The 25,765-nt window shown below is 57.2% G+C and overlaps 3 protein-coding genes and 1 pseudogene across 9 annotated transcripts; 1 reads left to right on the top strand and 3 right to left on the bottom strand.

Annotated features, from left to right (window-relative positions):
* Window positions 1-330: 330 nt before the first annotated feature.
* LOC101719002 (complement C4) lies at window positions 331-13,017 on the bottom strand. Of its 2 annotated transcripts, XM_004846919.4 has the most exons (41): window positions 12,818-13,017; window positions 12,537-12,735; window positions 12,188-12,389; window positions 11,986-12,056; window positions 11,818-11,906; window positions 11,558-11,640; window positions 11,327-11,423; window positions 11,132-11,237; window positions 10,925-11,057; window positions 10,051-10,166; window positions 9,782-9,955; window positions 9,458-9,643; window positions 9,148-9,333; window positions 8,872-9,030; window positions 8,544-8,670; window positions 8,308-8,382; window positions 7,976-8,173; window positions 7,764-7,875; window positions 7,609-7,679; window positions 7,253-7,392; window positions 6,966-7,175; window positions 6,699-6,750; window positions 6,542-6,631; window positions 6,246-6,455; window positions 6,075-6,150; window positions 5,787-5,943; window positions 5,583-5,699; window positions 5,316-5,487; window positions 4,879-5,111; window positions 4,641-4,808; window positions 3,529-3,588; window positions 2,746-2,842; window positions 2,471-2,660; window positions 2,306-2,396; window positions 2,094-2,168; window positions 1,447-1,549; window positions 1,252-1,341; window positions 1,079-1,177; window positions 904-987; window positions 682-814; window positions 331-565 (listed from the first exon to the last, which is right to left on the bottom strand). In XM_004846919.4, the coding sequence occupies exons 1-41, from the start codon at window positions 12,880-12,882 to the stop codon at window positions 424-426; spliced, it is 5,238 nt and encodes a 1,745-aa protein (XP_004846976.2). In that variant the 5' UTR covers window positions 12,883-13,017; the 3' UTR covers window positions 331-423. The 2 variants fall into 2 exon arrangements, with proteins under 2 accessions (XP_004846976.2, XP_012928326.2); XM_013072872.3 differs by lacking the exon at window positions 1,252-1,341.
* A 572-nt stretch (window positions 13,018-13,589) lies between these two features.
* Window positions 13,590-23,574, bottom strand: Whr1 (winged helix repair factor 1). Of its 2 annotated transcripts, none has more exons than XM_087210357.1 (7): window positions 23,075-23,574; window positions 22,819-22,955; window positions 15,949-16,079; window positions 15,556-15,695; window positions 14,438-14,535; window positions 14,185-14,332; window positions 13,590-13,982 (listed from the first exon to the last, which is right to left on the bottom strand). In XM_087210357.1, exons 1-7 carry the CDS (start codon window positions 23,572-23,574, stop codon window positions 13,937-13,939), a joined length of 1,200 nt encoding a protein of 399 aa, XP_087066483.1. In that variant the 3' UTR covers window positions 13,590-13,936. The 2 variants fall into 2 exon arrangements, with proteins under 2 accessions (XP_087066483.1, XP_004846979.1); XM_004846922.3 differs by having other exon boundaries at window positions 15,949-16,044; window positions 23,075-23,263.
* LOC110349635 (centromere protein Q pseudogene) lies at window positions 16,055-22,812 on the bottom strand (annotated as a pseudogene). Its single transcript, XR_015450960.1, has one exon. The product of XR_015450960.1 is annotated as a centromere protein Q pseudogene (transcript).
* Dxo (decapping exoribonuclease) lies at window positions 23,464-25,709 on the top strand. 4 transcript variants are annotated; one of them, XM_087210356.1, is made up of 8 exons: window positions 23,464-23,651; window positions 23,868-23,915; window positions 24,051-24,229; window positions 24,393-24,628; window positions 24,717-24,936; window positions 25,056-25,191; window positions 25,331-25,425; window positions 25,504-25,709. In XM_087210356.1, exons 2-8 carry the CDS (start codon window positions 23,874-23,876, stop codon window positions 25,652-25,654), a joined length of 1,059 nt encoding a protein of 352 aa, XP_087066482.1. In that variant the 5' UTR covers window positions 23,464-23,651; window positions 23,868-23,873; the 3' UTR covers window positions 25,655-25,709. The 4 variants fall into 4 exon arrangements, with proteins under 4 accessions (XP_087066482.1, XP_021115732.1, XP_004846982.1 ...); XM_021260073.2 differs by having other exon boundaries at window positions 25,483-25,709; XM_004846925.4 differs by having other exon boundaries at window positions 23,868-24,229.
* The last annotated feature ends 56 nt before the right edge of the window (window positions 25,710-25,765 follow it).

Here is a 25,765-nt window from a genome sequence, read left to right as displayed (position 1 = left end):
CACAGGGGCCAGGGGCCAGCACTGCTAAGTGTGAGAACATGTGCACGTGTGCGTGTGTGCAGCTCCGGGGCACAGGAGCTGACATGTGAGCTGAGCTCAGGGCCTGCCAAGGCCGGGAGACTTTTGAGCATGCTGAAGGGAGGCCTAGGTCCTCCGGGTACAGGCTGTTGGTCCCGGCCCTGCTCTGGGGTCTGGAGATGGACTGAGCCCTAGTGAGCCGCTGGGCAGCCCGAGGCCCCGAGGCTGAGTCCAAGGTCGCACAGACCTGGCCTGGGCTGCACAGCACTGGGAATGGCGGAGGGGTCTGCTCTCAGAACTGGAGAGGCACACTGACACTCAGCAAAGGCCTTTATTACACCTCCAACCCGCCCAGCACCCCTCGCCCCCGCTCAGGGCCCTCCCCCGGTGAGGCAGTGCACGCCCTCACACTTGGCAGCCCTGGGTGCTGTACTCCTGGATGAAGTCGCTGAGCTGGGCACAGGCTGCTCGCTGGCGGGTGCTCCGGCACAGCCGCTCCGAGGGCATCTCCTCGATCCAGCTGTTCGAGTCCAGTAGGTACTGGGGGCTGCAGGGGACAAACGGGCTCTCAGGGGTCAGGGAGCAGAGGGCAGCACGCTTGGCTCTGTGGCACAGGGCTGGGCACCGGACCTGTCCCCAGGGAGGGAGAGCTGGGGAACTCACTCTCCCTTGAGGTCACAGGTGGCCCCGTCCACGCCCATGACCAAGTATTCCCTGTTGGGCTCCAAGCGAAGGCGGCAGGAGTCTCGCACCAGGAAGTTGCGGGTCTGACCGGCAGCGGCCTTGGTGTCCTTGGCTGCGGGGATAAGGAGCCGGGGCCATGAGTGGCCCCGGCCCATGCAGACCCTGGCCTCCGTCTGCCCGCACCCCTGTGCCCATCCCTACCGAAGTGCAGCACTTGGGTGATCCTGGTCTCAAAGAGGCGGAAGGCTGCTCTGCTGTCCTCTCGGAGGACCTGGATGTGGAAGCCTGGCCGGGGTGAGGGAGGGCCGGAAGTCGGGGTCAGGGCAGAGGACAGGCGGGGGCCGGCGGGAGGAGCGGGGTGGAGGCCCGGGCTCACCGTAGTCCACGCGGGGGTCGTAGCAGGCAAACTTCATCCTGTAGCCGTCCTCATCCTGCAGCCCTCGCTCCAGGGCACGGCGCTGTCTCGGGCACTTGCCTGCAGGGAGACCAGGGTGAGCACCTGCCAGCCCCAGTGTGCCAGGCCTGCGCCCGCCCAGGCCAGCTTCTCACCCTCCGCACACTGGCAGACGTCACCAGAGCACAAGGTGGACAGGAGCTTGCTCTTACTCGGTGCCCCGTAAAACACAGAACACCTGCGCTCTGGGCAAAGGCAGAGGGTTAGGTGTGCGGCCCACGCTCCGCCACTAGTGCCCGGAGCCCCGCACCCGGCTCCTGCGGCCCTCCCAGGCTGGGGCGAGCGCTCACCGGGGCTGTAGTAGTCGTACACGACCGCGCTGGCCGGCTGCACCAGCCCCACGGCCACCTCCTGCACGGCTCCAAAGCCCACGCACTCCCGGGAGGTGGGCACCTGGCACCAGGAGGGGAGCAGGATCAAGGACCCGGGCCTTCTCTCCGTGTCCTTCACATTCTGCTACGTTCCTGCCACCAGAGCTCTGACGTCTGCTCCCAAGGCCTCCGATGACCTCACTCCCCAGATGGCGGCCTTGCCTCAGCCCGCACCGCCCGGAGCCGCTGCAGGGCCTCGAAGCACGGGCTGGGTAGCGCCCTGTCCTCCAGGCTTGCTGTTCCCTGCCCTTCCATCCCAGGGCAGCCCCACCCGGCTCTTCGGCACCCAGTGGGGCCTCACCACGCCCTGGCTTCCATCGCTCCTCCAAGCCGGCCAGGATCACGGCAGGACCCTGCAGCCTTGTCCCGTCCTTGTCCCTGGCAGAGCTGCAGCCCGGGCCACCCACCATGACCCAGGGCATCTGCCCAACTTCACCGCGGCTCACAGGGCCGCCCGCCCTCCTGTCATGGTGCCTGGATGCCAGGAGTCCACACGGAACCTCCTCACACAGAAACTGTCATCCAGCGCCACCAACGTCCTGCCCACGTCACCTGTCCACACTCACCGAGTCAAAGTAGAGTAGGACATGGGGGCCCTCGGTCTCAAAGTGGCTCACGTAGCGGTCGGAGAGGGAAGTGAGCTGTGGGAAGGGGAGGCAGCCTCGGTCCGAGCTTGGGCCTCGGACGTGGCGGGCTCAGCACGGGGTGGGGCGGGGTGGGGCGTGGGCCTCCCAGGGGCTCGGGAAGGGAGCAGGGCTGCCCGGGCAGCTGGCTGCACCTTCTCCAGGTCAGATCGCAGGGCGCTGAAGCCACTCAGGAGGGTGACATCTGCGATGGCCATGCCAGACAGCCGCACCTGGCCCCGCCGCCTGTGGAGACATGCAACCTCGGTCCAGGCTCGCGTGGCCGCCTGTCCAGGCCCGTCCTCCCAAGCAGCACGCACCAGATGCACACGGTGTACTGCACTTTGGCCTCCTGCTCCTCCGGCGCCTTGGGGGCCTCCCGCCTGCGGCGGTTCCTCCGGCCCTCAAACAGCTGCAGGGGTGTCACGGGCCGTGCGTAGGCACCTGGGTCGTCCCCGGCCGGAAACTCCTCATACTCATAGTCCTCCTCGTAGTCCAAGCTCGCTTCCCCTGCACAGGGCAGGGGTGAGGCGGGAGGCAGCCACTCAGGCCACCGCAGCCCTCAGCGCCCAGGTGCCCCGACCCCAGCACTCACTCGTGTACTCCACGTAGCCCATGACTGTCACCTCCATCTGGAGGTCCTGGCAGTCCGTCGTGTTCTTCATGTTCAGGACGTTGTAGGTTCGAAGGACCTGGCTCGGCAAGGGCAGGGAGAGTGCACAGCGTGTCCGGGCTCGGCCCCAAGGTTACCGCCCTGGCCAAGCGCAGGAGAGGGCACCAGACAGGCTGCATGTGCTGGGCCAGGCGTGTGACACAGGGCGAGGGAGCAAGGCCAGCACCTGAGACGGTGCCCAGAGCACCCGGACAGCCTGGGCCATGGCCAGAAGGAGCGGATGAGTCTGGTCCATGGGCCAGGAGGCAGGGGAGGATGTGCAGCAGAGACCTGAGCCATCTGGCTGGAGTGGCACGGCCCTCGCTGCGAGCACGCAGCAGCAGGCCCGACTTCCCCCAAGCCACGCTGCCGGAGCTCGGGAGGCGTGTGATGGGAGGCACAGCCCAGACGGCCTTAGCGAAAGGCCTAGGACAGCAGAGGCGAGGGCCCTGGCAGGGGAGCACAGCGGGGGCTCCTGGCCATGAGGGTGCGCCCTGCAGAGGGGCCGTGGGGCTCCCACATCTTGCAGGAGGCACGCGGCAGAAAGAAGGGGCACGGGCTGCATGACTGTGGAATGTGGGGAGCCAGTGGGTCAGGGGACAGGCCTGGGCTGGGGAGCAGGACGTGGAAATGACAGGGTGACCAGTGAGGGGGACGGGCCCAGGATGCAGACGGGGGACCACCCCGGGGTGGCTTCCTCCTCGCCAGGCCCAGCGCTGGCCTCACCTTCAGGGTGCCTTTGCTGTTCCCTCCCACCTTCACGGTAATCCTGCTGCCCAGGGAGAACTGTCAGGAAGACGAGAGGGAAGGAGCGGTCAGAAGGGCCAGTCCAGCCACCGGCCTCCCTCAGCTCACGCGCAGTGTCCTCTGGCTTCCGCGTGCTGAGCCCCTGTGGGCGGTCGGACTATGTGACGGTGTGTGACCATGCAATCTTACGTAAGTGACACACTGCCATCATTTTCCCTCAAAATACTTGTTCTCGCGTTGAACAGCCTCATCCCGTCACTCGTGCCACTGTCAGAAGCAGTTCAGAGTCCTCTTTTGCATCTTTATGTGATCAAAAATACAGTGAATGTGCTGCCAAGTGGCACCCAACAGAAAGGTGCGCTCATAAAGTACTGCAGTGCGGCCCACCCACCCAGCTCACTGGGTCTGGCACAGTGCAACTTCTGGCTCTTCCTCGAAGTCAAAATGACAGTGAAAGGTACTTTTATTTTTTGTTTGTTTTTGGTACCAGGGAACGAACTCGGGTCCTTGCACTTGCGAGGCAGGCGGTGGAACCACTGAGCTAAGTCCCCGGGCATATTTTTTTATTTTTTGAGGCAGGGTCTCCCTTTGTAGTTTGAGCTGAACTCACTATGTAGTCCAGGCTGCCCTCTAACTCGCAGCAATCCTCCTGCCTGTCTCCCCTGTGCTGGGATCACAGGCATGCGGGACCATGCCCAGCAGGAAAGGTAAACTTTTGGACCAATTTAGGACATCAAGGCAGCCACGACGCACACAACTAAAGACATGAAAGAGGACCTCCAGAGCTGCTTCAGAAAGTGGCAAGGACAATGGGGCAAGTGTGCTCAAAACCTGGGGGGGTATTTTTTGAGGGGTATTAATGCCAATGTTGTGTTTTACTACAATAAATTGAAAACAAATATATATATATTTAAAATCCACCATATTTTTCATCCCTACCACAAGGGTGAAGTTCAGAGGTTTGGTCACACAGCCGGCAAGACAGTGTTCCCAAGGGCCTCAAGAGGAGGGCCGTGGAGCCGGCAGGTGAGGTGGGTGTGGTTCTGGCCCTGCCCAGGTGTCTCAGCGACCCCAGCTGGCAAGGAGCTCACCTGAAGCTCCTCCTCCAGGCCCTTAATTTGGTGGTTGTTCAGCTGCAATACGTGGGACTTGAAGCCACTTCGGCCCATGGAGCTAAGGGTCACGTTGAGCTCCTTGTCCTCCGTGGTGTGGGAGGCGATCCAGTAGGCAGAAAGGGCGTCCAGGGCCACCACTGTGTCCTGAAGGTCAGGCCACGACTCAGCCCGGGTCTCAGGACCACCCACCCCCAGCCCCGCAGCCGGCCCCTACCTGTGTGCTTCGGAAGGCGCCCTGGAAGCTCCCCTGATGAGTGAGCCAGTTTGCGGCCTGCTCAGCCAGCTCTGCCTTGCCCTCCCAGAGCAGCAGGTGCAGCAGGCCATAGGCTGTGGTCTCGATCCACAGGGCTGGGGCCTGGGGCACGGGGTCTGCTGGGCTGAGAGGAGCCGGGGTGGGTGAAACAACATTGCTCTGAGAGGTGATGACCGAGCCCCAGTACAGTTTATCTGGAAGGGAAGCAGTGGGTGAACAGGGGTGGGGGCCCAGTGGCCTGACCCTGTGAAGGGCCCTGTCAGGCTTCCTGACTCGCCCCCAACTCCTCCCTTGCACTTTATCCCTTCTCACAGGCTCGTTGTCTACCCCTCCGGGCACCCTGGGGATCCCAAGGTTGCCGAGCTCCAGGCTCACTGTGAGGACCCCTTGTCCCTCACCGCCAGTCTCCTGGGCCATGACCATGAGGTTGTTGTGAGCAACTTCCTGCAAGTCCCGGGGGGCCTGGGTCAGCGTCAAGGCGTAGGCCGTGATGGCGGCTGCGTGGGCTCCGAGGAGCCCGGCACTTGCTTTACCTCCCAAGAAGGAGGCCGCCTTTGAGATGGAGGCTGCCTAGAGGAGAGCGGAGATGCTGCGGGGCTGGCCCTGCATCCCTGAGGGCCCAGGGGAGCGCCGGGGAGCGGGCAGGGCGGCAAGCGAGTCCTCACCACTCTCTGCCTCAGCGGCTCTGCACCCTGGTCCGCGAAGGCAGCCAGCCCGTGCTGAAGGGCGATGGCCACAAAGGCGGTGAGGGCCACTGTCTCGTCGTTTCCCACTAGGCCCCCCTGGGACAGGAGGCAGGAGGTGTCAGCCGGCAGAGAGCAGGGGCAGCCTCCTCTCCGCAGCCCTCGGCCAGTGTCCCGGGCCCACACCTGCATGCCTCTGTGCAAAACCGGACAGGGGTCATGGAACGAGCCATCCTCCAGCTGCTGGCCCAGCAGCCATGCCGCCGTCTCCTGCAGCTTCTCAGGTGAGCCACCCACCTGCTCCTGGGCCAGACTCAGAACCTTCAGCACGAAGGCTGTGAGCCTAGGAGCAGAGAGGGACGGCTGGGGCCAGGGGCAGGCTTTCCAGGGACACAGCCCTGTCCCCAGCCACCGGTTACTCATCCTCCTGTGGCCCTGACCTGTCAGACACCTGCAACCACCACCCCACCTCACCAGGTGCTGCTGTCTCGGGTTAACCAGGCCGCATAGGAACCATCCGCCTTCCTGTACTGCTGAATGCGCATGTAGCCTGGGGGGAGGAGGCGGCGTGCTGAGCACTGAGCCCGTCTGCCCATCTCCCATGGGCTGTGCTGCTCGCCCCTCCCGCCGGCCCTGCTCTGGAACCTTTCTGGATCAGATCCACAGCCCGGTCCTTGGTCTCAGGGGGCAGTCTGCTCCACTGCTCTGTCCTGTCCAGGTATCGGGACGCGGCCAGCGTTGGAGCCAAGAGGGTCATGGTTTGTTCCCCGCAGCCCTGGGGAAGCTGCAGGCGAGCGGCTACGCCCCCGGGGGACAAGGCCCCCTCGGAGCCCAGGGTCTCCAGGGGATTTGAGGCTGCAGAGGGCGAGAGGGTTGGGGATGAGAAGGGGCCTCAAGAGCCCAGGGTCAGAGGAGCAAAGTGGGGCCAAGGATACACCCACCTGTGACCCTGACGAAGCTGCTCGAGTCTCCATCGGGGATCATGTTGGGGTCAGAGCTGCCTGGAATCTCCAAAGTCCGGGCCCGGTGGTCTGCAGAGACAGAGAAGTTGGCAGTCTGCCCCGCAGCGCCCCGGGGAGCGGGGGGGGGGGCACTCACCCAGGGGGTTGAGCTCGTAGACAATCTCCTCCTTGTGGATGGCCCCTTCCTTCTGTTTCGGGAAACGAGAAACTCGGCTGTGTGGAGCAGGCAGCACCTTGGCCCACCCCGCCCCTGCAGATTCCCTGGGGACTGAGTTACACTTCAGGGACAGTTAGGTCGGGACAGTGCATGATCTGCGTGGAACAAAGTGGGTCTGCGGGTGGGGCCCGGCCTGGCCAGCAGAGTGCTGGGCCTGGGGACCGGGAGGAGGGGGGCTCCACTCACCCCGATTTGCAGAACCTTGGACACCGCATCCCCCACAGGGTACTCAAAGGTCCCTCGAGCCACCACCTTCAGGGACACAGCAGCAGCTGCAGTGGGCACCACGAAGAAGGGCACAGGCCGTGCGGAGCCTGCAGGTACCAATACCTGCTGGGCCAGCCCTCCACCCCCGGGCAAGCACAGCCCCTCCACGGGGGCAACATGGACGCTCATCTGCGGGAAGAAAGACAGGGATGAGCGGAGCCCTGCCGGCCAGGCTGCCCGCCCCAGCGCCCAGTGTGGGGCCTCACGGTCAGGTTCCTCTCCAAGTAGTTGTAGAGGACAGGCCGCAGCTCCAGCTGCTCAAAGCGGCGGACAGAGGCGGGCAGGCGGAGGTGCAGGTGGAACTCACGCAACACTGGGAGACGCACCGGCGTGGCTACACACAGCCCTGGGGGATGGCAGTGTGGGAGCAGAGGACAGGTCAGGGGTGGGTCAGCAAGGCCTCCGTCCAGGGAGGAGGGGCGGGTGGCCTAGCTGTGGCCCCCGCCCCTGCTCTTTGGCCGTGCTGTCACAGACGTCCCCAGCTCCCTGGGCCCCCTTCCTTCACCTGGCACAGAGGGCTGAGCCAGAGCTTGGGTGGGCTGGAAGCGGGGCCGGGCCTTACCCTTGCTCTGGGACAGGCTCACACCATGGATCTCCCACGTGGTCATGGAGTCAGGGAGCCACACTGACAGCCTGTGGCCAAAGGTGGAGAAGCCCTGTCACAGCCTGGGCTGGCTTGACACAGCCCGGAGACCAGGCCAGGGCCCCGTGCCTCACGTGTGCGAGCCGTCCACCATCAGCACCCTCCAGAGCCAGTTCTCTGGGAAGTAGCTGCGCACAGGGATGTTGTCCTCTTCCATCAGCTCCTCCTCATGCAGGATCTCCAGGGCTGGGGAGCATGGGGTCAGAGTGAGCTGGGGCACACAGGGCCGCCCTCCTGAGCGCCGCCACTGCTTGTCCCTCGTCCCTGGCCCTGCAGGTCCACTCACCACGTGCGAGGCCCGCCTGGCTCTTGCTCCGGTTCTTCTTGCGCAGGCTCTCAGCAAACTGACAGCAGGACAGGAAAGGCTCCCAGCAGGCCGGCTGAGGCACGCGCGCTGCCCGCTGCTCACAGGAGCGCACCATGGGCAGCCTCGTCAGCCCATCCTGGCAACAGCGCCTGGCTGCCGGGGAAGCAAACTGGCCCACTGCAGGCCAGGTGAGGGAAGCAACAACGGCTCAGCCTCCGAGGCCCCAGGAAGGAAAGGGGGAGGCCTGCAGAGGGCCACCCTTATCCGGGCACACACTGTGGCTAAGGCGCTCCCAGGCACCCATGACTCACGTTTCTCACTGGCTGCCTTGTGGAAGTCCACATTTCTCCTTTTCCTGGTTTTCTCTTCCTTGGGACACCTCAGAGCTAGCAGAGAGCAAGACTTCAGGCAAGTGCGAGGGTGCGTGGCCTCCCGTCTGCAGCTGCCTCCTGCTTCTCGTCCCCTTCTACCCCGCCCTCTTCTGCCTGTCCCGGAAGGTCTCCCCAGTCCTTCTACCCCCACCCGCTCCCTTTCTGCCAGTTCTTACTCTCTCTGACTGAAGTCAACCGGTCTCCATCAGAAAAGGCCAGGCCCGCAGCCTTGAACACCTCAAAGGCACTGTCCCCACCTCCAGGGCCGCAGCCAAGGTTGTAGCTGTTCATGACTTCAAAGACCTGGTGAGAGAAGCCAGGGACGGTGGGCAGCAGGAACAGCTGAGGGGTGGGACTGGCCACTCGGCTACAGGGGAGAGGGCCAGGCATGGGCACGCAGGACCAACATGGAGCGTGGACGAGATCCCAGGCCCGAGGGCCGACTGGGTGGGGTCTCGAAGCTCAGGCTCCGGGTGGCAGGGGAAGGGGCTGCGCCTGACAAACCTTGCGCATGTCCAGCGGCCTGCGGGTCTTGCTACCCACAGCATACAGCGCTGTGTCCACCGCGCCCAGAGCTACCAGGGCTGCAGAATCGGTGTGCAGCTGGAGCTTTACATGGTCCCCGTTGCGATAGTCCTTGGCATCGTCCAGGTGGAGCTCCAGCTGACGGGGGCAGGGGAAGGCGTCCTTCAATCCCGAGCATTCCCAGTGCACCCTAAGTAAACCAGGCCCTGCCACAAGTGCAGCGCCCCTTCTCTCTCTCCCGACCCTCACAATTACCTTGCCCTCGCAGGTCCCAGCCTCGATGTTCACTCGCAAGGAGTTGGCCACGGGGTGGCCCTGATGATAGTAGAAGGCCACGAAGTAGAAGGAGGGCGTCAGGCGATGGTCCACCAACACTGAGATGGAGGTCACTGTCGTCCTGGGCTCTCGACCCACAGACACAATCTCGCCCCGGGACAGGATCTGGCCAAGAGGAGGGGCAGAGCGGGAGCCTCTTTGTGTATGATCCCGGCCCTGGAACTGTGCCCAGCCCGTCCATGGGGTGCTTCCCTGCACCCCTGCCCTCCTCTACCCCCAGCTTACGCACCACGTAGTAATAATGAGAGAAGGTGGCCCCACTGAGGCCCACGGTCCGCAGGTTCAGGACGACAGTCTCCCCGATTCTAGGGGCCCGAGGATCCGGCCGCTCAATAGACAGAAAGCCAGAGCTTCCTGAGACTGGGGCTCGCACGGTGAGCCTGGCTACGGCCGGATAGAGGGAGCCCACGGACACCTGGGAGGGGCAGGTGCACAAGGTCAGTGACAAGGGTTGTGTGTCCCACTGCTCCTCCCAGGCTGGGCCAGGGACCCTCAGGAACCAGCTCAGCCTCCGTCCCTTCCCCACTGCTCCCACAGCGCAGAGCAGGCCTACCAAGAGCTGAAGTTCTGTGGTTCCCCTCGCGACATCGATGGGAATGTTGACCTGGCCCATCCTATCTGTGTTAAGTTTAATCTCTTGGACTTTAGAAGAAGACCCGGAAGCCGTGGCAGAAACTTTGACAGGAATGCCAGAGGCTTGGGAGCCTGACACTTCTCGGACCAGGGCCTAGGTGGGTAGAAGGGCCGGCGAAAAAGAGTGGTCAGCAAGACCTGGCCCTCCAGACCAACACACACTCCCGAAGCCTGCCCTCCAGAGCCCACCTGCAGCAGGAAGGGGGCCCCAGGCACCAGGTGGCGCTTGGTGTTGCTGAGATCCAAGGAGAAGGCAGACGGCACAAAACGCCAGGACGTGAGCTCCGCCTCTTCCATCTCCCCCCCTGCAAGACACAGGGCAGAGCCTGGGAAGAGGGGAGCAGGAGGCCAAGGGGTGTCTGCATGTCTCCCCCGCATTCAGGAGTCCGATCTGCGCTCATCTCTACCATCCCCAAGGCCCAAAGCAGCACCCGCACACAGACGTGAGTGGACGGGTGAATGAGCACCCGACGGGAGGGGCGGAGGGGCAGAGGCAGAGCTGGAGAGGGGCCAAGGCTGCTGGGCCCAGATGAGGTGCGGCAGTCAGGGGAGGAGTGGGGCTGAGGCACAGGGCCAGGGATGCAAACTGGATTTTTTCTTTCTGGGTGGTGTCCAGGGAATGCTGTACCATGGAGCTGCCCCTTCAGCTTTGCATTTTTTATTTTGAGATCAGGTCTTACCTAACTGCCCAGGCTGGCCTTGAATTTGGGATTCTCCTGCCTCAGCAGCTAGGACTGGTTCATGTGTGAGCTACAGCCGGCTAAAATTTGGATTTTAGGGGTTCCTGAAGCTCCGCGTGTGGCTCTGTGTGGAGGTGATGGAACTTTCACGGGGGTGGGGGGGGCACCGGAGGATTCAGGTCCCTGCGCCAAGCTGGAGGGCAGCAGTGGATCCTGGCCGCCTCCCTTCCTCTCCTGGCTTCTGGGCTGTGAGGGCCGCAGCTCTGCTCTGCACATGCACAGGCCCGCGAGCCCAAAAAACCGAGCTTAGTGTGCACCGCTCATCTCGGGTACGGGTCAGGGACCCCGAGGCCAGAGCCGTCCGAGTGAGGGAAGCCACCCACCTGGAGACTCAATGATGGCTGCTGCCACGTAGAGACACAAACCCTGCAGGTCAGGGACACTGACGTTGAGCTTCTCCAGGGCACCGTGGAGTTCAGCGCTCGAGAGGGAAACGCGGCTGTGGCCATCCACCAGCTGCAGGAGAAACATGGGCGATGGGTGGTGGGTGGAGCCCCACCCACCCGGTCCCGCCCAGCTCCAGTCCCCACCTTGCGCTGAATCTCCAGGCCCCGAAGGAAAGTCTTCTTCCCGCCCTGGTCCTGCAGTGCAAAGCGCACATAGGCCACGCCCTGCACTGGCTTCCCGTAGATGTACCTGCCGCAGGCACAGGGATGGGCAGAGGGTGGGCCACAGGAGCAGGGTGGGCCATGGGCCCAGGACCTGCTGGGCGGGCGGGGCGTTACCTGGCCTCGATGTCTAGTTGGATCTCACCGAGATAGTCCGGTGTGGCCAGGATGTAGGGCTTCCCAGGGGTGATCTTTACCTCGAAGTTGGGAAGGACTGGGCCAGGGTAAGGGGGCCGCAAGTCAAAGCCTGGCGAAAGGGCTCCTCCCCTCCGCTCAGGGGCACCTGTCCACCGCCCTTCCTCTGCCTGCTCCAGGGAGGGCACAGCCCGTCCCGTCTCCAGTGCTCACCATACTTCTTCACCTCAAACGTGGTGCTGCTGTTGGTTTCCAGGCTGTCCGAGAACTGGGCTGAGATCCTCCAGGTCCCTGGCCTGAGGATGGACAAAGAAGGGACTTGGCGGCCTGGTTCCCTGGGAAGAGGTCTGTGGGGTAGACCAGAAGCCTGGGAGCCCAGGGTCAGACATCAGGCCTGACTGTGCTGAGGAGCCCAAAGGGAGACGGGGATTGGGGTGAGAAAGATGGGGAGCACTCCCACACGGGCTGCTCACTCGGCGATGTCCGGAATCATGAAGTTGTCCTGGAAGATGGAGGAGGGAACATGCATCTCCTTTTTCCGAACGCGGAGGCCGTGAGAGTTCTGCAGGGGGAGTAGACATGGTCTCGGGTGGGAGTCCCAGCAGTGCCCTGGCTCACAAGGGCAGCACCAGGGGCCTCACCTGCACCGTGACCAGGAGGTTGTCAGTAGACGGCCGCATCTTCTGGTCCAGAGCAAAGACCCGGTACCGAACTGGGAATGGGTAAAAGAGGTGAGCAGGGGCCCAGGTGCAGAGGGAGGGAGGCAGGGCGAGCGTCTGCTAAGCCACTTGTGCTCAGTGGCGGGGAGGAGATGGGAGCGCAAGCCCCAAGGCTGAGCCTCACCCTGCTGGCCAGGGTTGTACACGGGCTGGTCAGTCTGCACAAAGAAGTGGCCCCGGCGAGAAGAGAAGAGCAGGTTGACGCCCTGAATATCTGTCTGTCTGGCCAGAGAGCCCCTCAGCCAGGGTGACTGGGCCACCAGCTGGACCTCGGGGCTTCTGCGAAGGCTGAAGAGGCCGCAGGTCTTTGCAAGTCTCCGGGGAACCTGTCCAGACAGGGAGAGGAAGCTGCTCAGGGACAGAAAGACCAAGGCAGCAACATCCAGAAGACCCCTGGGGTGGAAGGAGGAGGGAGGGAGGCTGGTGAGGAGCAGAGGGGCAGGCAGAGGGGCAGGGTGCTGGGTGCCGGCTACCTGCAGGCTCAGGAGTTCGAAGACTCTTTCTGAAGTGAGAGTGAAGTCCTTTTTTGGTGAACAGAGGTCGTTATTCCGGCTTGGATTTCTCAGAAACACGGATCCTTTCACTACCTGTCCTGGGGGGGCATCCTGCAGCTGCACCCCCACCGACAGGGGCACCCCCAGATTGACCACGGAGGGAGAGAACAGGAGCAGCCTGAGGGGAGGGGGTCGTCAGACTCTCGCCGGGATCAGGTCCCCCAGCCCTGCCCACCAGAGCACCCAGGCTCTCGCCCAACCTGGGCTTCTGCAGAGAAGAGGCAAAGAAGCTGAACCCCCAGAGCAGCCCCCAGAGGAGCCTCATGGCTGCAGGGTCCAAGAAGGGTGAGACCTGCTGCTCCGTCTGCTCCCTTCTGGTCAGCCTAGGGTCAGGGGCAGTGTTGACTCTGGACCTTGCTCCTCCCCTAGCCAGCTGAGCCGGGAAACCACGTGACTAGCAAGAAGTGCAACTGGCCCCAGGCCCAGTGCTGAGGGGGCAGCCAGGACACCAGGGTCCGCATGGAGGTGAGGAAATCTTGGCCCAGAGACAGCTGTCCTTCCCTGTTCCCCGCTGGTCACGGTGCTGCCACCTCCCTAACTGGGAGTATCTGTGAGCATGTACACACACAGGTGCCCGGCCCTCCATGAGCCCGCAAGGGCCCCAGGCTGGCTTGGAGATCTAGGACACTGAAAGTCCTGACAGAAGGAGGATGGTCTTCTAAGACCCTCGACTCTCCCTTTCATCCCGACCCACACTGAACCACACCAGGCTTTTGCCTTCTGCAGGCCCTGACGGAAACCTTGTGGTTCAGATGGGAAGAACCGACCTCAGAATCAAGGGAACCTAAACCGGGGATTTAGCTCAGTGGTTCTGGCGCCTGCCTCGCAAGCTCAAGGACCCAAGTTCAATCCCTGGTACCAAGAAAAAAAAAAAAAAAAAAGAATCAAGGGAAACTAAACCTGAGCTACAGGACAGATCTCAGGCCTCCACTGGCTTTACCGCCCCCCAAGGAAACACCCAAACTCACATCATTCAGGAAACACCACAGGCAGAAGCACTTTATTTGGCAACTCCAATTCAACAGGGAGGGCAAAGGACCCTGGCTCCCTCCCCAGGCTCCCCAGCAGTCCCACCTTCCAATCCCAAGACAGCAATGACAGCACTTTCTTCCACAACAGACGATGGTCGAGGCCTTGGCAGTCCCTGGCTCCATGAAGACCAGAAGCACTACCCAAAGCCCACCAGGGGTGAGAGCCCAGGCTAGCAGGGCAGTCCTGCCCAGCCCCACTCAGCCTTCCCAAGATGACCCCCGCTCAGCCACCATCTCGAGGCACTCCTAGGAACCCCTGCCTGGCTCTGAGCAGCAACAGCAGAATCTTCACGTCTCTGGCAGGCGGAGGACGGTTCCGGAAGTGGTGGAGATGCTGTGTAAGAGAAAAACAACACTGGAGCCAGCTGCATAGCCCCAGGGTGGAGGGAAGCTCAAAACTTGGCAAGGGGTGTTTCTGGGTTCCAGAGAAGTTAAGAGAGGAACTGGGCTTCGATAGTGAATTAAGCATGAGCCAGGGGAAACCCAACCATGGGTCACTGCCCTGTCATCTGCTAGTGCCAGGGGACAAGGCTCACCAGTCCACCAGCTGGGCTCCTATGAGGTCATGGACGTGGTAGGCCAGGCCAAGGCGCACTGCAGCAGGCGCCCGCCGGCCCAGAAGCTCTGACAGGAGGACCTCCCGGTACTTGGCTTTACGGACCATGCCAAGGACAGCCTGGCGCCCTGGGAAGTGGCACAGGAAAAGGGGAAAAGTAAGTAGAGCCCAGAGGCCTGAGGAGCCACCAAAGTTGTTCCTGACAGGCTGAGGGCTTGGGCCACAACAGATACCTTTAACAAAGTACTTGATGAATCTCCCAGCTCCAGGCACCGCCAGCCACCAGCTCCCAACATCTCGGACAGTGAGGACTCCAGCATTCACCAAGTGTCTGCAGGCAGTGGGAAGCCGGGAGATGTGGCCGGGCTCCAGAAGCCCCTCTCCTCCCCATGTTTATGTCTGAACACTGAGGCTCCAGAAACAGAGGTAACACCCTCAGCAAGAGGGACTGGGTGAGAATTGCCCCCTCCACACACACGCACGCACGCATGCACGCACGCTGCTTCCATTGTCCCCACCTGGACTTCCCTCCCTCGTCTCTCCTTCCCCGAACAACCACTTGTTTAGCAGAGCAGCTTCCTCTCAGAGGTCCTCCCGACCCTGAGGAGTAGGAATCTTCCTTGGGCCTGTGAGTCTCACCACAGCTTCTGCTGCACCTCATGGTAAGTGTGTGCTTCCCTAGGTGAGTTAAGTCCTTGCGTTTTGTTTTGTTTTTTTGGTACCAGGGATTGAACTCAGGTCCTTGCGCTTGCGCAGCAGGCGGTGAAACCACTGAGCTACATCCCCGGCCCAAGTCCTTTCGATTTTAAGATGCTTTCACATATACCATGGGTTACAAAGTAGGAGGCCAGAGCAAGACACAGCCCCCTGAAATCATACTTTTATTTAGCTCTTGCCTACTTTCTTTTTGGGATTTAGTGTGGTTTGGTTTTTCAAGACGGGGTCTGTCTACATAGAGGACAGGCTGGCCTTTTTATTCTTGCCATAATGGGGACTGAACTTAAAAGTCTTCATACGGATCTACATCCCCAGCCCTTTCATTAGACTTTATTTTGAGATATGACTGTGCAAGAGTGTCATAGCTCCTTCTCCGTCCCCACAGTTCCAGCATGAACATGAGGCTTTCCGGCCAGTCCCCACGTGCATTCTGCGAGCCAGCGCTCCCGGCTTTGTGTAGTCCGGTGCTCTTTCCAAGGCCCCAGGTGAGAAAGGCCTGCTCTCTCACAGGGAAAAGTAGACTTGGATCACTTAGTCAAACCGAAGGTACAGACTTTCTCACAAGGGCTGGATGGGACTGGAGTGGGGCAGGGAGGTGCCAGGTGTCTGACTCTGCTGGTCCCACTGATCTCACGTGATCTCTGAGTCCCTGAAGCCAAAGGTCTGTGTCATCTGATCCTGCTGAAAACTAAGGTCCCCACAGGCTGGAAGCACCGAAGCCAGAAACCTCTGCACAGCCCCAGCACACGGTCGGCCATCACAGGCCTTGAGGACCTGGAACCAGAGAGGAGAGACATGGTCCGGGCCTGCCCTCCCCTCCACCTGTCTCCACCCCCAGGACACCGACTCTCCTCCTGGTTTCCCCTCCTCGGTCCTTCCACCTCCCAGACCTTCCCTCCTCTCCCTCGTTTTACTATTAACCAGAGCCCTGTGCCCTGTCTGTGAATCCTGGGGTAGGAAAATTATTTCTTTTGATTTATTTCCATTCTCCACCCCCCCACACACATGCAAGCATGGTCACACATACTCTGGTCGTGTAGTCCTCAGTGAAGATAATCCCGTGGGCATCCAAGTCGAAGCCCAGCTGGATGACTCTGATCTCTCCCTGTTCTTGAAGCTCCTTCTGCCTCCACACACAAGGGGATGGAAAGGAGGAGTCTGTTAGAGTGAGATGCTCTGCTATCCCTGGGCACTCCGGGGCAGGAGCTCTCGTTTACTAGTACTGGGCATTTTACTGTGTGAGGAGATAACCAGGTATATCACAAAGCAAGCTTTCCCACTAGGTACCCACCCAACTTCCCAGCTATCTGTCAAACAACCAGTGCGTGTTCTGTAAGACAGATCTATGCCAGGCACTAAGATAAAGCAGTGATTATGACATGGGCCCTGCCCTCAAGGAATCAGTGGTCTATTTTGAGTGGGGGAAGGTGGAGAGTGGCATTAAACAATAAAACAAATAAAAACAAAGCAGGACTTCTGCTTATGAGCATAGAGCAAGAACAAAGCCACCTGTTAACATTGACTAAAACGCTAGGACAATATTTTTTAAATATTTAAGCATTAAAAAAAAATTTAAGCATTAAAGAACTTACAAGATAACAGGAACTGCCACATTAATATATCTAAGTAAAAACAGGAACAGATAGAGGGAAGTGGGACAAGAAAGGCATTTGCTGAACTATGCAAATCTGTCTCCCACAAAATAAAAAATAACTGGGCACATAAGGAAACAATGCTCAAGAAACAGACTCCAAAAGACATGTGATAGTGGAATTATCAAAAAGGCTGTCTTGGGCCGGGGATTTAGCTCAGTGGTTCCGGTGCCTGCCTCGCAAGCGCCAGGTCCCGAGTTCAATCCCCGGTACCAAAAAAAATAAATAAAACGCTGTCTTTTAATTGGTACCAAAATACAGTTACACAGGAGGAGTGAGTTTGAGTTTCCATAGCACAGAGGGCAACTGCGGAGCTGGAAGCGCTGACTACCTCAATCTGACCATGACACAGTGTGTACACCTGTCTATCAAACTGTCACACTGTACCCTAGCAATATGTACATTTATTGTGTCCAAAAAAAGACAATCTTAACAAAAAAAGAGCCTATGTCCATAATGCTGAAATAAAAGCCAAGACAGAAATCTCAGCATTGAAAGTAACAACACAGCAGGTCTGAAAATATCCAAGTAGAAATTCTAGAACTGATCAACAGAATTGGGTACAGCTCAATAAAAAATTATAAATCTGTATGAAAAAAATTGTTTAAAAAACCAGAATACATGCTGGGTGTGGTGGTGCACACCTGTAATCCCAGCACTCAGGAGGCTGAGGCAGGAGGATTGCCATGAGTTTGAGGCCAGTCTGGGCTACACAGTCCAAGACCAGCCTGAACTGCACAGTGAGACCCTGTCTCAAAAACAAAAAAAAAAAAAAAAAGAGGGGCCAGGGATTTAGCTCAGTGGTTCCACCTCCTGCCTCGCAAGCACAAGGTCCCAAGTTCGATCCCTGGTACCAAATAAAGAGTCTAAGATACTTAAAGGATATAAAGAGAAGGTCCAATGTTTTTGTTTGTTTTGTTTTTGGTACCGGGCATCGAACTTGGGTCCTTGCGCTTGCAAGGCAGAGGTTGGAACCACTAAGCTAAACCCCCAGCCCCAAGAGAGGGTCCAAAGTATGTCTGACTCTCAGAATGAAAGAAAAGAAATGATAAAGTAGAAGAAATATATGAATAATAAATCCACAATCCTGGTTGGGCATGGTGGTGCATGCCTATTCCAGCACTTGGGAGGCTGAGGCAGAAAGATCGCTGCAAGTTCAAGGCCAGCCAGGGTTACATATTGAGTTCAAGGCCAACTTGGGTTACAAAGGGAGACCATCTCAAAAAACAAAAAAACCCCCAATAAATCCACAACCACAAGAGTATATTAGTACAAATGTCATAAATCCACAAAACAAAGGATCAAAATAATCAGTGAGGACACAATATTTTGACCATCTGTTTTCTTTTTTTTTTCTTCTTTCTGGTACCGGGGATCGAACTCAGGTCCTTGCACTTGCACAGCAGGCGGTGAAACCACTGAGCTAAATCCCCAGCCCAGGACACAATATTTTGATAACCTCAGAAACTAAGAAATCAGTAACTGAATAATACATATCATTTTCAAGAATACATTTAGCAGGGGCTGGGGACAAGCACTATGCTCTCTCAAGGAGGAGACAGAAGGGCCAGGCAGCTCTCAGAAGCCTCTTTTCTAAGGGCACCAATCCCACTCATGGCCCAATCACCTCCCAAAGACCCCACCTCTTAATACCATCATTTTGGGGTTTAAATGCCAACATAGGAGTTGTTTGTTTTTTGTCCTGGGGATTCCACCCAGGTCTCACTCATACTCTACCACTGAACTATACTCTCAGACTTCAATATGGGTGGTTTGGTTTTGTTTTGATTTGATTTGTTAAGAATCTTACTATGTAGATCTGGCTGAACTCAAAATCCTCTTGCTTCAGCCTCCCTACTGCTGAGATTAACAAGCACACACCATCATGACTGCCTGAACATACAGGTTTTGTTTTCTTGTTGTTTGTATTTTGGAAACATCTTGGAAGCAAGAGACCCAGCCAACCCTCACTAGACACTGAATCCGCTGGCACCTTGATCTTGAACTTCCAGCCTCTAGAACTGTAAGAAATACATTCAGTTTATAAACTACCCAATCTTGGGTATTCTGTTATAGCAGCATGAACAGACTATGAATACAGACGTAAGTGCTATAAAGGAAAAAAGGGAACAGTTATAGCAGTTGGGATAGTGGTCACCTCCCAAGGACAGAAGGAATTTTTTTTCTTTTTTTGGTACTGGTGATCGAACTCAGGTCCTTGCGCTTGGAAAGCAGGCGGGCAGAACCACTGAGGTAAATCCCCAGCCCCAGAAGGAATTTTAATCAGGGAGATTATACATGGGACGTTGGCCATGTTCTACAGTCTGGCCTAGGTGGTGGCTAGGTAGGTATTTTCTTTATAAACATTCTTTTTCTTCTGCATGTTTATATTTTCTTTTGTGTAACTTTTACAGCTCTTCCAAAATGTAAGCGAATGCCAATACATTAAAAATAAATTGTTTTTAGGAAGAGGTTCCATCTGACTTGCTTCCTCATGTGAGACTGGTACAAGTTTCCATTTTCCTTCTTCTTTTTTTTTTTTAAATTGCAACTATTTTAGTTTACAAATATCTTACAAATGATTTTTTTATTCCAAATGATTTTTGATTTAATAATGTATTTATATATAAAAGCTTATTATCATACATTCTAATTGGCTATGGGCCACTTTGTTGGCTTAGCATAAAACTCCCCTCTTCCTGCTGCTGAAATCTGGGATACAAGAATCTGCCTATCTTGCTGCTATCCGAGAGACACATTTTGGTAATCCCAAATTTGTCGGCTTTTTTGGTTTCGTTTTGAGACAGGGTCTAGTTAAGTAGTTCAGGCTGGGCTTGAACTCACTAGGTAGCCCAGGCTGTCCTTGAACTTGCAGAGATCCTCCTGCCTCAGCCTCCCAAGTGCTAGGATTACAGGCATGCACCACCATGCCCGGCTGTCTGCTTTCTTTGGTCTCTCAGTACCTTTTACCTTTGGTGGCTGCTTCTCACGTACTGGTTCTTCTCAAAACAGTTTTGTTGTTGTTGGTTTTTTTTTGGTTGGTTTTAAGGGAATAAATGTGCTTAGACTCCTTTTTAGTAATTTTCTTAAGAGTATTCTTTGATTAAAAAAAGTATGCTTTGATGACAGTAGAAAATAAATATTTAAAACAAACAAAATAAAAACTTAATGCCAATTTCAAAGTTGAAGGAACCTGGAAAACTTTAACTATTATTGAACAAGATTAGGGAGTTAGGTAAGGGTAGAGGCACTTGGGGATTTCTCAAGTTCTGTGAAACCAGATAGAAAATGCAAGCTGTCTGTTACAGACGGCAAACATTCACGTGTTTATGCTATAAGCACTGCACATAGGCACTTCACACACACAATGTCACAGTGTCACAGTTCCGCTGTGCCAGCACAGGTGAGCTCCCAATAGCCGCCACAAACTATCAGATCATAGCTATTCCTGTCTTATGTTTTAGGCAAATAACTACGGTACAGCAATATAAGTATTGATTTTCTAGATTTCATAACTGCTAGAAAGTTTTCAGGACTACATTAGATGCTAATGATAGGCCTACACAGGCCAATTTTAAAGTGCATATTAGAGGATAACAAATCCTGCAGAAGCTTCAGCCTCTGTAACATCATAGGTTAACAGTTTCACAAATTTATAAACATTAAATTAATAGGAAACAATATTAAAAAATTCTCTAAGAGGCATTTAGTTTCTTAGAGGCTTCTTCGATGAACACTGACATGTTCTTCATCTGGGATGAATTATGAAGAACATCCAAGTCTTTTAGAGGAACATTCTGGTTTGGAATTAGCATCAAAACTTCTTTTTTTCTTTTTTTTTGGTACCGGCGATCGAACGCAGGTCCTTGCGCTTACGCAGCAGGCGGTGAAACCACTGAGCTAAATCCCCGGCCCCAAAACTTCTTTCTGCAGTGTGGGTGCTTTCAGACTGCACCGAGAAAGCTCTGGGAGAGAAGCATGTTATGTTGATCCAGCTGAAGCATCTAACAGAAACAAACCTTATTTGCCTTTTCCTCCTCTTCCTCTATCTCATGTGCCAGAATTTCAATTTTGTTTTTTAGACTCTGAACATTCCCAGTCACTGACTCCGCAGTCTGTACTATTTTATCTATTTCTTCCTGCAGTAATGCCAGACCCTCTTCATTATCTCTGTCTTGAGCTCTTTCCATTTTCAGTAGACCTGTCACATTAACTATTTCAGCTTTTGGGGAGGGGCTTTCAGGGTTTCACACAGTTGTAGCAACCTTTTCTTCAGGCAGTTGAGATTATACCGAATTTGTTTTTTCTTTAATTTTATTACTGAAGATTGCTATTATTACTGCTTCCATCATAGTTTGCAAATGCTCCCTCACACTCTTTGAAAGAGGTTGCCAGGTTTTTCTCTTGTTGGATGCGATCTTTATCTGCTTTAGATTAGTATGATTTGTTTGTCCTTCAGAAGACATGTGCTTTGGATGACTTTTATTTCTTTTTATTGTGTTTCTAACCTCTTTCTCTGATAACTCCACTTCTTCATCATCAGTTTTTCTTTTTGAATTTTTTTTAATTGTTGAGACTTTTTCTTGGAAGCATTTGCTTTACCAGGCATCTTGATCTAAATAGTGCAATTATGATGCTTTCAAAAAAAACTCGACTGATTCTTCTTGAATGTGTCTGAAAACTGCACTAAGAGGAATTCGCACCCAAACCGGTTTTTTCTTCTTTTTATGACAGATCATCATTCACCTTCTACTAGCTAGATCCAATGGACAGATTTCAGATTTCACTTGACCTCTTCATAGACCACTGCATTGAGCCATGGCTTACACTGCCAACCCCTACTGTCTTTTCTTTTGAGGGGGGTTACTCTGGGCCCTGTGCTTGCAAGGCAGGCACCGTGCCACTGAGCTAAATCCCTGGCCCCCTACTGTCTCAAAAAGATCTCTATTGGAGAACTCAGTGGTTCCATCGCCTATCTCCCAACCGCAAGGTCCGGAGTTCGATCCATGGTACCAAAAAAAAAAAAAGACCTCTACTTTCACAATAGGGTTCGTCCCTGGCTTCCTCTTAACTCAAGCTATTCCTTCACAGCTTCTTCCAGAAATTCCTCTTCCTCTGCTTTGCCTTCTACATCAGAGGATCTCAAATTTTAAAGCACATTAAGGACAAGTTGAGGCCGTAGTTTAAAAATATAGATTCCCACATCCCACCTTAAGAGATCTTCATTTTGTTTTGTTTTGGTTTTTTGGTACCGGGAATCGAACTCGGGACCTTGCACTTGTAAGGTAGGCAGTGGAACCATTGAGCTAAATCCTGGACCCCTTATTTTTGTTATTTTGAGACAGGGTCTCGCTGTGTAGTCCAGGCTGGTCTTGAACTTACTATGTAGTTCTGGCTGGCTTCAAACTCATGGTAATCCTCCTGCCTCAGCCTCCTGAGTGCTGGGATCACAGGCAGGCACCACCACGCCCGGCTAAGAGATCTTAATTCATTAACTTTGGGGGAGGTCCAGGAACCTCGCTCTACTAACACTGCCTTAAATGCTGATGTCGCCCAGCACTGTGGATTTGGCTTTCGTAACTTTTCACTCCAAACCTGGGGTCCTTATCCTTTAATCTCAGAGCCTCTGAAACCCCCTCCCCAAGTCATACCTAGTATAGTGACCTATGTGCATGACCCTCCAAGCTGTAAAAAGGTGACAGGTCACTCTTCTACTCTTCCTACTGGATCTCATTCACATCCCCTGACCAAACCGCTACTCACTCCTCCCTGACTTAACTGACATCACTGGCCCAGAACGCTCTCCATCCAGCCAGGCATCGACTGCATCTGTCTTTAGATACTCCACAAGCAAGTCCAACTCAACCTGCACGAAATTAAGCACATCACCTGCTCCCCACGACTCGGAGCGCTCCGCCTGCGGGCACCCCGCCAGCCACCCAGTCTGTTGTCGATTCCTCGCTCCACACGCCTCGCTCCCTACCACGCTCCCGTAACTCAGGGCCTCGCCAGTTCTCAGCTGCAAAATGACCCTCCTCACACTGCCTCGTTCACACTCCCCACAGCCCGTCGATGGCTGGCGTCGGCTTCCCTGGCCCCCAAGCCCCACGACGCTGCCCCAAAGCCGCGCTCTTCATCTCCAGGACCGGCCCGACGCTTGCGGAACGGCCGGCGGGCCGAGGCGGGGTCTGTTGCCGGGACTCGGCGGGTACGAGGGGAGGAAGGGCCCCTCCGACGCTCCTCACCAGCTGCCGGTCGGCCGCCGTCCGGTCGGGCACGAGGCTGTACACCTGGCTCCTCAGCGCGATGGGCGGCAGCGCGTCCTCGAACAGGCCCCGCGGGAACAGCCGCACTAGCTCCGCGACCGCCGCGCGCGCAGACCCTGGCGGAGAGACCGGGTCACCGGGACGGACCGGAGGCCGGGGAGGGGGACAGCCACGCGACTCCGCCCTCCACAGCCGGGTCCCGAGCTAAGCCCCCGCCCCCGGCCGCCCTGGCTACCTGACTCGCCCCTCAGAGCGTCCGCGTCCACAGGACCTCGCTCCCGCCGCCTCTTCAGACCCAAGGTCTGCGGGACCAGGCGATGCCTCTTTTGGCTCATAGCCCGGGATTTTACGGTACCGGGGAAGGGTCAGAAGTTGAGGAAAGAGCGCGATAAAGCATACTCTTCCGGTGCACGGCAATGACGTATGCGGCGGGCGTCCTTCCTGGCCGGCTTCACGGCGCGAGGACGGAAGAGGCTTCCGCCAATCAGCGCTCGAGCCGGTGCCTCGAGGGGCGAAGGCCAGCACCACTTCCGCCGAGCCGCTGCCCCGCGCCCGCCGTCGATTGGTTCCCGCCGAGAGCTGTCGCGTTCGGGTCTCTGGCTGCGCCGCTGTCCAAGCTGGGCTCAGAATCCTGATGCAAACCCTCCCCCACACCACCTTTCCATCCTTCAGAGGGGTTTGCCCGCCGTAGTCGCTGAATGATTGCGTCATCGGAAGCCAAAAACACCTTTGCATCCCTCTTCGGCTTCTGACGTCCCTGTCCCGACGTCATATCCCTGCAGAGGTGGAAGTCAGGGTCGGGGGACTTCGAGGTAACCCCTGGTCTGGGTCCTGGCTTCCTTCTTCCCCTCGCTGCATTTGAGTACCTGGGGGATGGAGGTTCAGGGCAAGCAAAGAGGCAGGCTGAGCGCTCGGCCAGGGGTGGGCTCGAGGGTCTGGGGCCTGCTTTTTTGGAGTCCCCCACCTGGTAGCCGGGAGGCTGGCCGGGTGCTGAGCTACTCTGCAAAGTGGAAACTTCCTCCTCTCAGGACCTCATGGAGCCCAGAGGGACCAAGAGAAGAGCTGAGAAGACAGAGGTAGCTGAGCCTCCGAACAGTCTGCCCCATGCAGCACCCTCCCTGCCCACGAAGCCTGCCCTCTATTCTGGACCTTTTCCTTTCTACCGGCGCCCTTCTGAACTCGGTTGCTTCTCCCTGGACTCACAACGCCAGTACCATGGAGACGCCCGAGCTCTCCGCTACTACAGCCCACCCCCCACCAACGGCCCAGGCCTCAACTTTGACCTTAGAGACGGATACCCTGATCGATACCACCCCCGGGACGAGGAGGTCCGAGAGGGGCTGGACCACTTGCTACGCTGGCTTCTGGAACACCGAGACCAACTGGAGGGGTGAGCTAAGCTAGACACAGGTAGATCTGGAGACCCGCACCTGCCCGGTGAAGTTAGAAGCAAAGCTGCAGGGAGACTGCAACCCTAGAGGGAACTCAGGCCACTCGGGAGGAGCTAGCAGAGCTAATGCTGTCAGACCCTTAGGTGCTAACTCTTCCCTCAGGGGTCCCGGCTGGCTGGCAGGGGCCGTAGTGACCTGGCGGGGGCACCTGACAAAGTTGCTGATCACACCGTACGAGCAGCAGGAGGGCTGGCAGCTGGCAGCCTCGAGGTTCCAGGGGACGCTGTACCTGAGTGAGGTGGAGACGCCGGCCGCGCGGGCTCAGAGGCTTGCTCGGCCGCCCCTCCTCCGGCAGCTTATGTACATGGGGTACAAGTTTGAGCAGTACATGTGCGCAGGTGAGAGCTGCCCCTGCACCGAGGCCAACACCCCCTCCCCAGATCGGAAGCCCCCACCCCTCCTGCTGCTGCTTCTCTGCTTGTGCAGACAAACCTGGAGGCTCCCCAGACCCCTCCGGGGAGGTTAACACCAACGTGGCCTTCTGCTCTGTGCTACGAAGCCGCCTGGGAAGCTACCCTTTGCTCTTCTCGGGGGAGGTCGACTGCATGGCCCCCCGGGCCGCATCCACACAGCCCCCCACCTGCTACGTGGAGCTCAAGACCTCCAAGGAGCTGCACAGCCCTGGCCAGTGGCGGGCCTTCTACAGGTTCAGAACAGGCGGGCAGGGCAAGGGCCTGTGTTCACACCTGGGACAGGGACTGGGGAGACGGAGGGCAGAATGGAGGGTAGAGGAGGGTCCTGCTGACCCCTTGTCTTTCCTGCCAGACACAAGCTCCTGAAGTGGTGGGCTCAGTCATTCCTCCCAGGGATCCCGCATGTCGTTGCCGGCTTCCGTAACCCGGAGGGCTTCGTCCGTTCCCTCAGAACCTTTCCTACCATGGAGATGTTTGAACACGTCAGGGTAAGGCACTGCCGTCAGCTGCGCCTGTCTGCACCCACCCCCTGCACCAAGACCACAGCGTACTGTCCAGGCTGCAACATGCCTTCCCCTGCTCCTTGCCGTCCCTCCCCATCTTCTGCTCCTCCCGCACCCATCCCAGAATGACCGCCATGGCTGGAGCCCCTCCGTGTGCGTGAACTTCTGTGCCGCCTTCCTGAGCTTTGCCCAGAGCACAGTTGTCCAGGACGACCCGAGGTGAGGCACCAGCTCTGTCTCCCCTTCGAGAGCCAGCAGCTGAGCTCCAGCCCTCAGCCCTATGCCCTCTTCCCCCAGGCTCGTCCACCTCTTCTCCTGGGAGCCCGGGGGCCCAGTCACCGTGTCTGTACATCGAGACGCACCTTATGCCTTCCTGCCCACGTGGTACGTGGAAGCCATGACCGCAGACCTCCCGTCACCCTCCAAGACAACGTCCCCCAAGGACTGACGCTGCAGGGGCTGATGGTGTCGTTGTGCACAGAGAATAAATGCATGTTTCTAAGTGGTTCTCCCTGCTGTGTCTTCTGAGCCGGGTCCCCCCACAAACAGCCTAAGCATA

Source organism: Heterocephalus glaber, unplaced genomic scaffold, assembly GCF_053883595.1.
Source record: "Heterocephalus glaber isolate CG9 unplaced genomic scaffold, H.glaber_assembly_v1.0 deba00001141, whole genome shotgun sequence".
Taxonomy (NCBI): Eukaryota; Metazoa; Chordata; class Mammalia; order Rodentia; family Bathyergidae; genus Heterocephalus; species Heterocephalus glaber.
Note: the sequence above shows the minus strand (reverse complement) of the source record. Positions and strands in the feature narration are given on the sequence as shown.